Source organism: Mauremys mutica, chromosome 1 (genome assembly GCF_020497125.1).
Source record: "Mauremys mutica isolate MM-2020 ecotype Southern chromosome 1, ASM2049712v1, whole genome shotgun sequence".
Taxonomy (NCBI): domain Eukaryota; kingdom Metazoa; phylum Chordata; order Testudines; family Geoemydidae; genus Mauremys; species Mauremys mutica.
In genome coordinates, this window is record NC_059072.1 from 254,965,386 (window position 1) to 254,982,323 (window position 16,938).

Consider the following 16,938-nt stretch of genomic DNA (forward strand, 5'->3'; position numbering starts at 1 on the left):
ATTACACATTTATTTTAAGCCTAAACCACCTGTATATGTTACTGTTAACTCAACTTTTTGACTGAAATATGAGGGTCAGAAACTAGCCTGTCAGTTATTAGCAATACATGTCAGATATACTGCACATTGACCTTTTTATTTTTCCACCTACACTACTTAATTGTTGCTACTTTTCCAGGATATTCAGCAGTGAAATACAATTATCTTACATGTTCACACATTCTCAAAGAAAATATCAAAGTAGGGTTGAGGTGCTAAGCATTTTAAATTCCCTCTCTTGAGCACAAGTTCTACTTTCCCCTTGAAACCATGTTGTAAGCCATGTCAGACTTCTAGGATAATATCCAGTTTTCATTGCATACTTTGTATCCCAAACCTTATTTTACCAAGTAATTGCAATTGGCGCTGAATGCAAATTTGAACTATTAAAGTTCATTTCTTTTACTGATGATCTGATGTCCAGTATGACTGTAAATGCTTTGAATGCTGAAGTTAGAAATGTTTATCATAAGGAATGTGGATAAATAACATTTAACTAGTGTCTTTGAATGTTATCTTACTGTAGACCCTACTTTGCCCTTCAGTTTAATGGGCACTGCTTTGGTAGATTACTAAATTGTGCTAAAGAAATGGAAAGTAGAGTTACATGTCATGGAGTTTTTATTCTTCAGCAATCTGTACATAACCCTTGACCCCTCTCTGGAGTAGGATAAATTTATTCTCTCTTGCGTTTCTCTTTCTTGCTCATAAAATCAAATTGAAGAGAGGAACACTTTCACTTAATTTAAAGGATAGGATCAAATGTCGAGACTGGTTACATTTTTCTTAATCTGGAAAGGAGATGATTCTTTTGATAAAGAACTTAAAATTTATGGAAGGAAAATTGGGATTTTTCTTCCTTCTGTCAGTAATAATTATTCAATGGGATACATCTAAGGTAGCAAATAGTTAGTTTACTTTTACAGAGTACTGTTAGCTCCAGTTTTTTGCTTTGGATTTGCTTAACTTGGTTTTAGGCTGGTGGGGATAGGGAGTAGATAAATTTCACTGTATATGATGTAGCAGACTTCTTTATGTAAATATACTGACATGGACTGTTTCCAGTCAAATTTGTGAAGGGTAGATATAAAAATTGCTGATTTACTTTGATTAGCAAAGAAGTTTAGATATTTCATAAAGTGTTAATCATTTGTTACTTGAAATAGATTAAAAAACAACACACATTTCTGTCACAGTTCAAAAATGGTAATCAGTTTTTGAAAATTTAATTAGTCTTTTTAGCCTACTGTGCCAGGTTAACATAATTAATAAATAGTGATAATAGAGAATGATATTTCATATCCTCTCCTAGATCAATTTCCACCCAAATAATAAAAAAAATAATTTCTGGCTAAATGTTTTCAACTGCCTTGAGAAAAATATTTAATCAAAACAGTAGTTCAGTTATTTTTTGGTTATACTCTAGCAAAATAGGCCTTCTTGGAAGAAGGTGACCAAATGGTCTGTGATGCTTTTGTTTCTGATGGAGTGCTATATTTGCAACTGCTCAAAGCTCATTTAAGTCAATGAAAGTCTTTCTGTTGCAGTGGTTTTCAAAATTTGTTGGCCCTTTCCAAATAATGTAGTCTACTGTGTACCCCCATCTGAGAAAGGGACATAATATACCTTTGATTAGATTGCCATGTCTTACTAAATAAAATGCATTGTCCGCCATTATAGGATTTTTCTTGCGTACCCCCTGATGAGAGCTCGCGTACCCCAGTTTGAAAACCATTATTCTATTGACTTCTTTGAGCTTTGGGTCAGGCCTTTGTAAAATTGACCACATCATCATGGAGTGCACCTTTCAGACCATTTAAACTTTTCATTATTCTTGGTCTTCCTTTCTTCAGTGTCAGGTGAGGAATGGCAGGTGGTTATTGCATGTTCCAATGCTAAAATGTACAATACTAATTTAAACAAGCAGCACCTAAGGAGGGAATATTAATTCTTTTCAAAGCACCCCAGAAGAATGTACTGGCTTGCCCAGGATGTACACAGACCTCTCCTTTATATTAGATACTAGTCTTTAACTCTGCGTTTTTATTTAACATTTTATATTGCGGTCATGCCTAGAGGCCTCAATTAAATTGAGATCCTCTTGTGCTAGGCACTGTACAAACATAGCAAATGCCATTCTTGCTCCCAAGAAGTCTGCAGTCTTCATACAACTGATATGAACAATGCTGTTGTACTGCTCATGTATTTTTTTTTTAACCATTTGAGACCCCAATTACTTAGGGTATTGATGTCAGAATTTACACTGTCAGTAGAATTAAGTTGGCAGCCAGCAGAAATTTTCTTGTTCCAATGTATATACCTGTTAGCTGCATGCTGAAGAGAGAGGCAGCAGCTGGTGCATTCATATCATTTTTCTAGATGATACCTAATTTGGCTTTCTTAAAGACATTGTTAGGTTTGGGTTTTTAAAAAAAGCGCAATCTTAATATCAATGTTTTAAAATGCTAGATAAATGCTATTTCCATTTTCACTTTTATTTGATTTTTGATTTTTTTTTTCTCTTCCCTTCTGCCCCCCCTCCTCCCCCCTAGAGTTTTTGTGCTGCCTTACACCAGGAACTCAAAGAATACTACAGGCTTCTCTCTGTTTTACACTCCCAGGTAAATTAATACTTCTGATTGGTTCTTGAGTTCACCCTTTCGTGTTTACAAATCACTAAATAATTTTCTAGACGATTGTGACTTTTGGTTAGACATTTTTTATTAAGCTAATTGATACAATATGAGCATTGTAAAAGTATGAATCTGGTTGGGGAAGGGTATAACTATGTGGGCATCTGGCAGCTATGAAGTACGATACCAGGTGTGTCACTCTGAAGCCTGGAATGTCTATAGAGACTGTATGAAGTAATGGAAACAGCTACAAGCATGATTGAGGACTCTTGTATTCAGAATATCACCAGGTTGAATCATCACTCAGTTTTGCAGTCTATTACCATCCAATTTTTAAATTCTCAGCCATTTTGATTTCATGAATTACATCTGTGCACATTTCTTCTTTTTAGTGCTTGCATATGTCCATTATAGTGTAGGTGTGTGCATGCCTCTTTGCACTGGTGCAAGAGAGTTTTCCTTAGCGGTACCTGTAGAGGTGGTCCTGCCCATTGCCAAGCTCCTTGTTTTGGAAAGCGAGGGTAGAAAGGGTGGAGTCACCCCACCCTCAGTTCTTTCTCACAAAGAAGTTTTGTGGTCAGAGTGTTCCTAGTGATCTATTTACCTAGTGGTACTCTTTTTTTGCTTTAACACAAAAAAAAAAATCCATATAGCTTTCATCCATCACCAGACCTGCTGTTTCAGACATTAGAGAGTATTCTCTACCCTGATCTAGAATTGTTATATTTGGCTACCTGGATGATAGACCCTTAACCAGCTCTGCCCTCTCTTGCTGTACAACAGGGGTCTCCAAACTTTATGGAACGAGGCCATATTATATTTTTGAAGGGGCTTCGCGGGCCGAAGCAACTGTGAAAAAAATTAAATATATGCAAAATCGTTTAAAAAAAGAAATATTATTTTAGGATTAGTGAGAAGTATGGTACTGATGGTTTTTCTGACAAAATTGCGTTTAGCTATGGTTCAAAGTTAGTGTTTCCTATCCTCAAAATTGACTGTAAATGTTCATCAGACAAGGTCAATCTGTAGTTGGATTTTACATATTTCATCATTGAAAATGTTTTTTCACGCACATAAGTAATGCCAAACACTGACATTAATCCACGGACAGAGTTTTTTACATGAGCATATTGATCACTTAGCAGGCATTTATAGAACTCTACCAGATTTCCTTCCTTATATTTGTCCTTCAACAAGTCATTGGATTGCAGGACAATCACTTACATTTGAAGTTCAGGTGGCAGTTTTTCGAGATCTCAATCAAATGGGTTTTGGAAGATCCGTATTTCTCCTGCATTCACATCAAGGTCAGAGAAATGCTCCTGGAACTGTAGTTTTAGATCAGAAATGATTTCTTGTGCAAACCTAGTTGGGAATCGTGATTCAGTTTCTTGACTGAACTTTTCACAACATGTAAAATGAGCAAAGCAGTCCCTCATCAGTTGGGACTCGAAAAGAACTAGTTTTTGCCTGAATGGTTTCATCTGGGTGTACATGTCACAGATAAGCCCGTTTTCCCCTTGCAGTCTAAGATTGAAGTCATTTATGTGCTTGGTCAAGTCTACAAAAAAAGCTAATTTCCAAAGCCATTCACTGTTTGTGAGTAAAGGTAGAGGGTTTTTTTTTTTTAAAGAACATTTCAATTTCATTTCTAAGCTTGAAAAATTGCAACAAAACCTTTCCACAGCCAAGCCATAGAACTGAAGAGTGGTAGGGCAAATCGTGATATTCTGATTCTATTTCCACCATTATGGATTCCATGACACATGACAAATCCAAATATTTCCTGCACAATGCTTGCTGATGAAGAATGCAGTGAAGAATCATAGGCTTGGGGCAGCCCGCACTTTCACAAGCTTTGTAGATTTGTCCAACCAAACCTTTTTTTTTTTTTTTTTTTTTTTTTGAACCGCACATGTTTCTACCTCCATCGGTTGTAACGCACTTCAGTTGTTTCCATTGCAGGTTGTATTGAGAAAGTGACTTTTCAACTTAGTTGAAAATCTCTTCACCTGTGGTTGTTCTATGCATACTATGCACAGAAGCTAGTTCTTCTGTAACTTCAAAATTACTGCCGACCCCACGAATAAACAACAGCAGCTGCGAAGTATTGGAAACATCGGTTGACTCCTCAAGTGCGAGGGAAAACCACTCAAACTTCTTAGCATTTTTCATTCAGCTGGAAAATTATATTACTGCCAATGTCCTCAATTCTGTGAGCAACTGTGTTCGCCGAAAGACTAATTGTCTTAAATCTACTTTTTTGGGGCATATTTCTTCGGCTGCTTGAATCATACATATTTTAACTAGCTTACCATCAGTAAATGGTTTTCCTCATTTTGTTAATAGGTGTGCCACTCGGAAGCTGGCTCTTGTTGCAGCTTCGTTCTCGGTTTTCTTATTAAATATAAAATGTTGTGACGATAAGCCACGTTTCATGGATTCTAATTTATCTGAATGTAACTTTCCCGTAAATTGAGAGTAATGCGACCAGTGCTTGGTTTCATAATGTCTATGAATGTTGTATTCTTTTAGCACTACGATAGTTTCGTTACATATTAAACACAATGCTTACTACCTGATTCGATAACGGAATAGTCCACGCTCCATTGTTCTTTAAACACACAACATTCAGAATCAACCTTTCTCTTCTGTCCTTTTCCCGACATAATCACCCCAATAACAATGGACTTAAACACAACGAATATACATTTGTCACTAGTCTGACACGCGCTAAGACAAAAACTGAGGGAAACAACGACACTCACACATCCGGTTCCTTCTGCTGCTACTAACCTACCTAATGTGTGCTCATCGGCTCTGTGACCCTGGCAGGAATGCAGTGATGTCATGAAGTTCTGCTGCTGCTCTGGGGTTTCTGCTGCTGGCCGCTTGCCAACCGGAGTCCCACCGCTGGCCCCACCCAGCACCCGCTGCTGGCCTGGGTGAAGGAACCCAGGATGGCAGCAGGCCTAGACACCGGCTGGCAGGGTCCCGCTGTCCGATGGGATGTTGGTTCGGGGGCTGGACAAATCGAAGCGGTGGGCCATAGTTTGGAGACCCCTGCTCTACAAGAATAAGAGGTTCTTTTCCAGTCTAGGCACTTGCCCTTCCCAAGGGCTAGGGTCAGAGATGGAAGAGTTTCTTTACTTGGGTGACTACTACAGGGATTGTTCCAGGGTCCTCCTGTGTTCCCTTATATGAATTACTTGTGACACCTCAAGGAGTTAGTTCTGTCCCTGAAAGGCCATTCAGCTGCAATTTTGGCATACCATCATCTTGTCCAATGCATTCTTCCACTCTACAGCTATGTATTTCTTCATGTATTTGCTTGTGTACTCTCAGGCTAGGGTCCCCTTATTAACAGGGGTTGGCGCCCACCCACATATGATACAGCTGCTTCTGTGTGTGTTTTGAGCAGATGCCCTTTGGGAAGATTTGCAGAGCAGCCACATGGATTTCAATTCACACCTTAATTAAGCACTGTTCATTAAATCTGAAGTAAAACTTTTTCAAAAGCACCCAAGTTCCATTTCCAGAAGTGACTTAGGCTCCTATATATTAATAGTACTCCATCTTTGAACTTTGTAGTCAACTTACTTGCTTTGTTCTGGTGACTTTTGAAGGAAAATTTCAAGAGAATTTGTCCCATGCAGAACTAAAATCAAGCTGCTGCTGTCATGGTAGAAATTTCACTATTCATTCTGTGGCTCTCAGGATTCTTGTTTTACACATTTTGTTTTCTTTCCACTTGTTCTCTGAATAGCCCTCTCTGATTACCACCTGCTATCCTTCAGCATTGTTTCTCTGTCCTTCACTGCTTTTGTAACTACCTATGCATCAAGCTGTCTGATGCTTCTGTTGCATACTCGCCCCCTCGTGTTTTCCCTACCCTCTTTCTTCTGTCAAATCCATTATTTTTACATTTTGCTCTGAGCTTTCATCTACACTTGATTCTTGGTTTCTTCTCATGTCTGTCTGTGAAGTTTTAGCCTAAGAATTTTACGATAAAATGTATGTATTGACTAGTTTCATGTAATAAAAAAACTCAACGACGCTAACTTCAGAACAAAAATATAGAATATCTATTTTGTTGCCAGTACTTGAATGCTGTTTGTTGTGTTTTTTTTTTTTAACTATGCCTATGTGTTTTAATTTGATCAGCTGCAACTTGAAGATGATCAGGGTGTAAATTTGGGACTTGAGAGCAGTTTAACACTTCGTCGTCTTCTAGTCTGGACATATGATCCTAAAATAAGACTCAAGACACTTGCAGCACTTGTTGATCACTGTCAAGGTCTGTTATTTTTGAAATTTTTTTTTTTTTTAAGTTTTGTAACTTCAGGAGTGATTGTGCATGCCAAGCATGGATGCCAGTTGTATTAAATTTATTATATTTGAGATTAAACTAGTAGACTTCTGGTAGTGATGTGGCTGGTGGAAGACCAGGTAAAAATGTTCACCTTCCTTTCAAATAAGTATGTAAGCAGTAGATCCACCAGACTATCTTCAGCATTTTAAATAGATATTTACATAACCATACATTTACATACATTTGTAAATTTACTTACTAAAAACACATTTAAATTATTATGTACTTTATTTCCTTTCCTGTTGTTGCTGGTTACCAGGCTATTTGTGCATAAATGCAGATTCTTCAAACTGCTCATCTAACTAAAACTCACTGAAATCTCTTGTCCAGGATACATTTGAAAAAAAAATTAGGGTTAATGGTCACTTTTCGTGTTCTTCATAACTGAAAGTTTCTTACTCTGTGGAGCCTGAAGAGTAATGTTCCACTCCTGAAGAGTAATGTTCCACTGCCATCTCCCATTGCTGTAGTGGGTCTGAGTGTTTCTCTGTCGTAGAGGGTATATAGTCTGCCCTAAGAAAAGTTTGGCTTCACTCTCATTGGAAACAGTGGGAGGCTATGGCCATTTTGAAACCATTTCTTAATGGAAGAATGCATATGGCCTCGGAACCAGAGAGAATAGTGAGACATGATAGTCATTTTGTAAGAAGGTCGTTCATTGAGTTTCTCTGAAGAAAAAGATTTTATGTAGCAGTCTGTGCTGACACAAACTTTCACTTATGTGACATAATGGTAAAGAGAGACCATTAATCCTAAATATTTTATTTCAAAAGCTACTGATAGCACTAACGCTACTCAGATTGCAAGAGGAAGGGGAAAACTGTGCAGGGGAAGATAGGAAGGATTGGAGAAAGGGGGAGAACTCTGTGGGTGCATGCATGCCCACAGGGGAATGTAGGGAGGTGCAAGAGGCAAGGATAATTTAGAGGATGAGAGAGGAAATTGAAATGGACCCTCAAGCTGGGTTTATGGTTGGCTTGCTTCACCAAAGCAGTATAAAGCAAAAACTAACTGGCAAGCTTGGTCTTGCTTGCTTCAGGGTGGCATAAAACAACCAGAGCTTATCAGTGGATGTGTCCAAACATGTTAAAATAGAGATTTAAGTTTGATATTTAATATTTAAATCTTCCTTCTAAGTGTGTTGGGTTTTTTTTAATTGTCATAATTCTAAATGTATGTCAACATTGCACACTCCTTTTGGTGATGTGTAGAGTACACACACTACGTGCCCTTATCCCCAGCAGGGGTATAAACAGCAGTGTAGATGGTGAGGCACTGCTTAGGTGAGTAGATTAAAGACACACCTGAACCATGTGGTGTACCTGGGTTTGTACCATAAATGGCTCTCTACTTGCACAAGCTGCACCGCCCTCATCTAGACTGCCTCCCTGCTGCCAGCCTTTTCCTGCCGCAGGGAGCTGCCAGAGCCTTTTACTACTGTGGGGGAAAAAGCTCTAGAAGGGGGCCAGGCAGCAGGGAAAGGTTCCAGCAGCTCCCTCCTGCCAAGACTTTCCCTATGCCTCCACGCTGCCAGAGCCTTCCACTGACGTGTAGTCACACACCCCACCCCTCCTATGTGACTGCAGTCTGCTTTTCTCCATAGTATGTAGCTACATATACCCTAAGCACTGCTGCAAGTGGCATGCATTGTAGACATAGCCTAAATGTTGATATATGTGTTGGATTTAAAATTGCTGTATAACAAGGTCAGAGATGGACAGACATACAGTTAGTCATCAAGGTCTGAAGAACTTTATTTTTGAAGTATAGAGTACATAATCAGAACCTGCTCTCTTTCCTTCACCTATCTATTTTTGTCTCCTTAGGAAGAAAAGGTGGTGAACTAGCATCAGCTGTCCATGCCTACACTAAAACAGGAGATCCCTATATGAGATCCCTGGTCCAACACATTCTTGGTCTAGTGTCCCATCCTGTCTTGAATTTCCTTTACCGCTGGATTTATGATGGGGAGCTGGAGGATACATACCATGAAGTAAGTTTTATGTGTAACTAATAATATTGATACCTTTTCAAGTTCTTCTTTGAGTAAAAATCAATGATACATTTGAGTGAGAACTGCAGGATTGAACCCACTATGAGCATAAGAATAGTTCAGTTGCACAACATTATTTTAAAGCAGGGATCAGCAACCTCTGGCACACGGCTCGCCAGGGTAAGCACCCTGCCGGGCCAGGCCAGTTTGTTTACCTGCCGCGTCGGCAGGTTCGGCCAATTGCAGCTCCCACTGGCTGTGGTTCGCCGCTCCGGGCCAATGGGGGCTGCGGGAAGCGGCACCGGCCAAGGGATGTGCTGGCCGCGGCTTCCCACTGCCCCCATTGGCCTGGGACAGCACACCACGGCCAGTGGGATCCACAGTCGGCTGAACCTGCAGACGTGGCAGGTAAACAAACTGTTCCGGCCTGCCAGAGTGCTTGCCCTGGTGAGCCGCGTGCCAGAGGTTGCTGACCTCTGTTTTTAAAGTATGAAATGGCCTGTGTGACTTACTGTGTATGTAACTAAGCTACATGTGGTAATGACCTGACTGAATTGGAAAACTGATCCATCTTGTCCAGCATGCTGCCTCTGCTCATGGCAAAAAAACTGATATTAGAGAGAGCCCAGACTCTCTCAACCTCTTTCTGGAAAATGTACTCATAACATTATGGTGTACAAAAATTGTTCCAACCCTTGCAAGCAATCCATTTTGTGCCTGATGTATGAGGTTTGACTGTTTTTCTTGCTTTGTAGTTTATTTTTATTAATGTCTTATGTTTACAGTTCCTACTATTATCCTAAGCATTAGTGCAAATAATTTCCATAGATTCCAAGGCCAGAAGGGACCACTGTGAGATCATCTAATCTGACCTCCTGTATAACACAGGCCATAGAGCTTCCCCAAAGTAATTCCTGAAGCATATCTTTTAGAAAAACACCCAGTCTTGATTTAAAACTTTTTAGTGATGGAAAATCCACCACAACCCTTGGTAAATTGTTCCAATGGTTAATTACACTCCCTGTCAAAAATTAATGCCTTATTGCCAGTCTGAATTTGTCTAGCTCCAACTTCCAGCCATTGGATTGTGTAATACGTTTCTCTGCTAGATTGAAGAGCCCATTATTAAATATTTGTTCCCTATGTAGCTACTTATAAAGTGTAATCAGGTCACCCCTGACCCTTCTCTTTAAGCTAAATAGATTGAGCTCTTTCACTTTTTCAAATTCTGTAGAAAATGTTATGAGAATGAAATACCTTTAAAAGTCCTACAAAATTTGCTTTGACTTCTACAGTAATAGATTCTTATAAAATACATCCTTGTTCTAGTTATTCATGTACTATCACCTTCCTAGTACCTCCTTATTCTATCATTTAACAAAATTAATAATCAGAGTATTCAACTCTTATATAAGGCTTTTTATTCATAGGTCTCGTTGACACTTCACTGTTAACTGTACCTGTTTACACTTACCTTAATCATCCCAATGCTTGCTTTTCTCCTTGCCAGGCTACAACTGTTTATGTAATCTTATTTTGAATTTCAATGAGATTTAGGAGCCTAACCTCCATATTTAAAAATGAATTAGGCACTTAGGTTACTGAGTTACCTAAAATCTTCTGCGATTATTAACCGTGGACTAAATAACGTCGTCAATTTCTATGATTCTATATTGGAGTTAAAAATTAAATTAGCATGGAGAATGAATTAGTGTCATCCAGAGTTGGTCTTTGAGGTCAACATAGGGAAGCCTGTATCTATTATGTGGATAAATAGAGAACTTCAGTCTTTAGGCTGCCACTATGACACCTTTCAAAAGTATTAAAAGTAACTTGTCCCCTCTCCTCTGCCATATTTCAAGTAAAAAATTAAACTCATAAGTGATTGAAACTGTCACTTATTAGTTAACTTTTTGCAAGTAGCTTGTTTAAATTTACATGTGTACTTAGATAATGCATCTTAAATACTGAAAATAAACAATAGCTTAATGTGGTGTGTTGGACTTACAGCTTACATTTTGTCTGAAGGCCATATGTTAGTCTTGCTAGCAGTGGCATTTTGAAAAAAAAATTCTCTTCCCCAGTAAGGTCTACTTGCTTGATAAGATGAAGATGGGATCCTTCACAATCCATATTAATGAATCTAATGTTTGAAATTTGTTCCTTGATAAGAAAATTACCATTTTTTAATTTCTGTTTTTAGTTGGGAGGCCTTGGCATTTGTCTAGCAGTTAAATTGTATGATGAGTTCTTATTTTTTCTGTGGTTCTTTGTGTGTGATATAATAATGAAAATCAAAGACCTTGAGTGGAAAATGAATCAATAAAATAAAAGCATATTGCAGTTATAGTCTGACCTTGGTTTCCCTCCCGCCCCCCACTACCTCTTCAGGCTCTGTATTTTCATGGGATTAATTATAATCTAAAATGCATTCCTCTCTCTTTGTATTTGCTACTGGATGTTTTCTAGATACAGTAATTGCATTTTACTTTGCCCTTAGAGGAAGCATTGTTTTCATAACTTCCAGAAGTGACTGAATTGTCTAAGGTTTTTCTTTTTTAAATTAAATTTCTCGTTGTTCATATTGATCAAGATCTAGTTCCATGCCACTTACCAAGATGGGTCTGTATGTTGTCTGCAAAAATTAGCCCTTGTGGTTAAAGGAATAACAAATAAATGAAAAGCATTATTTTATACTTAATCTCTTGGTTGAGTAAATTTTTTAAATTTCTAATTCTTGGGGTAGTGTGTTGTCTCAGTGCAATATAACACCATCAGCATCTTACAGACTGGTCCCAGCCTCATTATGTGAGATATTCAGGCATTTTTGAAAAATAAAATAATCTGAGTGTTTTGGTTTATATACATAGTCTGACTATTTACTATAATTTCTTAACAATTTCTGTAGTTGGTCTTTGTAAATCCATGCTAAATACCACTGTATATTTACATATGTCTACTCTGTCAGTTGTAATTCTGTCACAAAAAAGTTAAGATAATTAATAATTAATAAAAAATCAGATTATTAATTTTTAAATTACTAAACTGTTCTGATAAGTTATCTAAGTAGAGATACAGCTGGTGATCTGAATATTCATTTAGTCAGACTCAAATTATGGGGGAGAAATATTGAAGGCTTTTTCTGAAGCTCCACGCACATAAGATGTCACTAACAAATAGCATATCCACTGCTGGGCTTTTCAGACCCTGGCTCCCACTCACTGGCATTCATTTACATTTGTGGGCAAGGCTGGATTAAGGCCTAGGCAGAATAGGCATCTGCCTAAACTCCTGGCTCAGTCATGTCACAGCATCAGAATCTATTTCATTTAAAAATATCTTTTGTAAACATTCATGGCTACAAAGAAAAGCTTGAAAGTGTGACTTGATTGTAACTGATGCAATGATGTCTGCTAAAACTCTCCAGAAGAGGAGTGGGAAGGAGGAGCAGCAACTACTAGCTATAGGGACAAAGCTATCTGGCTTCTTTAGGGGAGGCCACTTTGGTTATGTGGGGACAGGGCTTGGATATCATCCTGGCCTCTGAGTGATTGACTCTCCCTTGATGAGTTTCTCATTCCCTTGGCCTCTGCTCCTCACATCTAGTGTTCAAGCTCTACTGGTCAGGTTTGTTCAGAGGAAGAAACTGATGGTACTCTTCAAAGTGCCATACCCTAAAGTGGCACCAAGTTGAGTTGCTACTGAGTAGATTGTGAAGAACTTCGTGATATGACTGTCACTCTTCTTTCTTATATGCTTTGATCAACACTGAGAACAATTTTGACATTTAAATTTTCCTCAGTGGGCACCCCATTGAGATGAATGTGTCAGTTCACACTTCCCAGAACTATTTCTGGCTTTCTGCAGGCTCGCACAGGCATCTTAGCATCAATTACACTTTGTTGAGAACAAGATGGAAACCTCAGCATTCTAGATCACCAACCCAGCAGAAGCCCGCCCAATTTGAATACAGAATGTGGCACTTACTATTTAAAGTGTAGTCCAAAATGTGGTAAGCCAGGAATTCTCAAACTCTTTGGTAGTGTAGACCATATCTTAATGGAGACAGTGTCTTGTGGGCACATCCCTTCCCCTTTGTGATAACATTGCTTGCCTAATTGCAATTTAGCATGCCTGCTTACCAGAAAAAGTAACATTAGGAAATTATTTTATAAGTTCCTGTCTGTTTTTAATGAGATTTAGCAGGTGGCTATAAGTAGGAGAACCAGTACTATGTGGCCAGTCAGCTCTCCGTGAATCACAGTTTGAAAACTTCGGTTAGGCACTTTCCAAACTCCTATGTAGACCAATTCAGCTTTCATGAGTATGTGGTGTATTCCTGTTGCATCATCTTTCCTGGATCCTGCCAATCTATAATCAACCAATTAAGTTTAATGAAGAATAGGAACCAAGAAAGCAGCAGCTAATTTACCAAATACTAGGATCCTCATGAAAGTGCCCCCCAGCCGGCTCAGCAGCAGAGCCTGTTTACTTTTTTGTTTTTTTAATTAATTTAGCTATTGCGTGTTGTCAGTCCCTTCAGAATCTGAGTAAATAAGAAAATACATAAAACAGTATATTGTGTGTTAATTAAGTTAGTCTGTAAATAACATACTTAACACAATCCCAAAGAACAAGAAATTGTAAATTAAGGGATCTGATTATGCATGCCCTCTACACACCTCACTACTGACAATGCATCACAACCGTAACTCTTCCCTTGTGGGGATGAAAGTGTTAGAGCTCCTTCTTCAGACTGCACCATTACAAACAGACCAGATTTCCCTCACCCCACTATCCTATCTGTACATCTCTCGCTCATGTTTGAGGTAAAGGGTATTGGAAGGCAGGAGGGGCTTGGAAGAGCCTGCCAGTCTGCAATCTGGGCTGTTACTCTTTGTTACATTATTGCGTGTAGCTGCCTGATCCTGACTTTCTTCCCAGTTAAACCCTTTTATGATAGATCTGCAAGTTCTTGTTTAAAGAACTTAGTTGGGAAGAGACTGCCCAGAAAGGGGGAGCTACCTCCTCCCAAACTCTTGGCCTCATCCTTTGCAACTAGGGCCTGGTTAGGCAGAAGGGCCCACATGAGAGTTCATATGAGTCAGATCCAGTGTATGCCCTCCCAGATGGAGGCTCCTCCAAATCAACCCAGGATCTTTGCCATTGAAGACTTCAGATCTCTGTGAAGAGTCTATTCAAGTCAAATAAAAGGCCTTTTCTCTCAAGAAGACTCTCTGGGCAAAGAGAGCATCTGGCAACATGCTGTTTTTTTACCACCTGTCAGAGATTCTGAGAGACCAGAGATGTGGTCCTTTTTGTGCATATCACAGGCTCTTCCCATAGAGGGCATAGCTTCCTTGAAAGATCCTTCTGACAAGCAGCTCAGGAGAAATAATGAGCTAGTCTTGGTGGATTCGGCTACAGCTCTTCAAAAAGTTTTTTCCTCCTGCTAACGATAGCTCATCTCAATTGATTAGACTCTGCCTGTTGGTATGCATACTTCCACCTTTTCATGTTCTCTGTATGTATAAATATCTCCTGTCTGTGTGTTCCATTCTATGCATCCGAAGAAGTGAGCTTTAGCTCACGAAAGCTCATGCTACAATAAATTTGTTAGTCTTTAAGGTGCCACAAGTACAGCTCTTTTTTTGTGCATCAAAATACTGCTCTCCACCAAAAAACAGTGGTGCCAAAACACTGCCCACACAGCATAAAAGTACCAAAATGCTTATACAAAAATACAGTTTGATTTCTATGTAGTATGTGCATGCACTATTCAATGAAACAACAAAACAAGAGAAATCCACTCCCCCAAAAAGCCCAAAGGCAACGATAACACCTGCTTGACATGGGACTATAAATAAACATGTATATGTAATATGTCTCCACTTAGAAATGAAATACAAGAGTGGGTGTATGCGTGTGAAACATAAATGCCAGGTCAATTCCTTTTATATCTAATGCTTCTGTCAACCTGCAGTTTTTTGTAGCTTCAGATCCTACAGTTAAAGCAGACCGGTTGTGGCATGACAAGTACACTTTGAGAAAATCAATGATCCCTTCATTCATTACAATGGATCAATCAAAAAAGGTATCAGAAAAAGGTTTATTTGTTTGATGTTTCATTGACCCTTTGCTGCTGTTTATGGCTGGAATAACATGTAGCATAAATTTAGCCGAATGTTCTGAACCTGCCATGTTGTCTGAAAAAGGTGTTTGGATAACCTGGATTGTTACTTTGAGATGGAGGAAGAAACTTTGTTTTGTGTAATTGAATTACCGGTATTTTGAAGAAAGAAGACTTTTAAAAACAAGTAGTGCTTGATATATATTACTACATCAGTGGATTCATCTGTATTTCAGGGGTTGGGAGTCGGGAGGCAACAATTAACTTATGGACAACATCTCATTTTTTATCGTTTATATAAAAATAACGTCTAAAAAGTTATTCTCTTGTGTTTAGGTCCTTCTAATAGGAAAATCCATAAACTTCTTACATCAGGTTTGTCATGACCAAACTCCATCTACAAAGATGATAGCTGTGGCAAAGTCTGCAGAATCACCAAAAGATGGTATGATATCAATACTGATAACCTAATTGTACCTTTGAACTTCAGACCTGTTGTAATTAGTGTTTTTGGCAAAGTAAAGTTTAACTGGATGTTTTTGCTTATGAAAACTTTTCCTAATGTTTTTAATGTGCAAAATGCATTTATACGTAGGAAAGTGTAGTTAAGAACATAAAACCACCATACTGGGTCAAACCAATGGTCCATTTAGCCCAGTATCCAGTCTGTGGACAGGGGCCAATACCAGGTTGCTTCAGAGGGAATAAACAGAACAGAGCAATCATCTAGTGGTCCATTCCCAGCTTCTGGCAAACAGAGGCGAGGGACGCTCAGAGTGTGGTGCTGCATCACTCACCATCGTGGCTAATAGCCACTGATAGACCTATACTCCATGAACTTATCTAGTTCTTTTTTGAACCCTGTTAGTCTTGACCTTTACAACATCCTCTGCCAACGAGTTATTGTGTGAAGAAGTGCTTTCTTTTGTTTTAAACCTGCTTATTAATTTCATTGGGTGAGCCCTAGTTTTTTTGTTATGGGAAGGAGTAAATAACATTTCCTTATTCACTTTCTCCACACCAGTCAAGATTTTATAGACCTCTGTCATATCCAGAAGCTGTTCCATACCCATAATCATTTTTGTTGCGCTTCTCTGTACCTTTTCCAGTTCTAATATATCTTTTTTTTAGATGGGACAACCAGATTTGCACACAGTATTCAAGATGTGGGCATATCATGGGTTTATATAGAGACATTATGATATTTTCTGTCTGATTATCTATCCCTTTCCTAATGGTTCCTAATATTGTTAGTTTTTTTGACTGCTGCCACATATTGAGTGGATATTTTCAGAGAACTATCCACAACGACTCCAAAATTTCTTTCTTGAGCGGAAACCGTTAATTTAGGCCCTATCATTTTGTGTATATAGTTGGGATTATGTTTTCTAATGTGCATTACTTTGCATTTATCAACATTCAGAAATGTTCCTTTCAAAAAATTAAAGTGTGGTGTTTCTGTGGTTGTTAAATAGACTCTCAATACAATGTTGTGCATACTTGATCAAAGTGCGTTATGAATATCATATTAATAAAATGAATTTTTGTGGGCATATGAACCCTATGCACTTCTTCTGTCCCCTCCTAAATCTTTTTTCATATAGTCTAGATTCTGTGGGTGTAAAAGCTTTCTCCTCTGAAGTTCATAACATCTGGTAAAATCTCTTTTTCTGCCATACCTGTTCTCAAATTTTGTCCAATTTGCCTTTCTTCTCTTGGCTACTTCTGAACTGAATATAAAAAAACAACAACTTTTGATTCTTCTGCAGGA

General features: G+C 38.5%; 1 protein-coding gene across 1 annotated transcript in view; it reads left to right on the forward strand.

Moving 5' to 3' along the window:
* TUBGCP3 (tubulin gamma complex associated protein 3) overlaps nucleotides 1-16,938 on the forward strand; it is a 109,675-nt gene that overhangs the window by 38,186 nt on the left and 54,551 nt on the right. Inside the window, exons 9-13 of the mRNA XM_045007590.1 lie at nucleotides 2,592-2,660; nucleotides 6,837-6,969; nucleotides 8,871-9,037; nucleotides 15,021-15,131; nucleotides 15,504-15,612. Coding sequence (XP_044863525.1) covers nucleotides 2,592-2,660; nucleotides 6,837-6,969; nucleotides 8,871-9,037; nucleotides 15,021-15,131; nucleotides 15,504-15,612 — 589 coding nt within the window. The remainder of the gene's footprint in view (nucleotides 1-2,591; nucleotides 2,661-6,836; nucleotides 6,970-8,870; nucleotides 9,038-15,020; nucleotides 15,132-15,503; nucleotides 15,613-16,938) is intronic.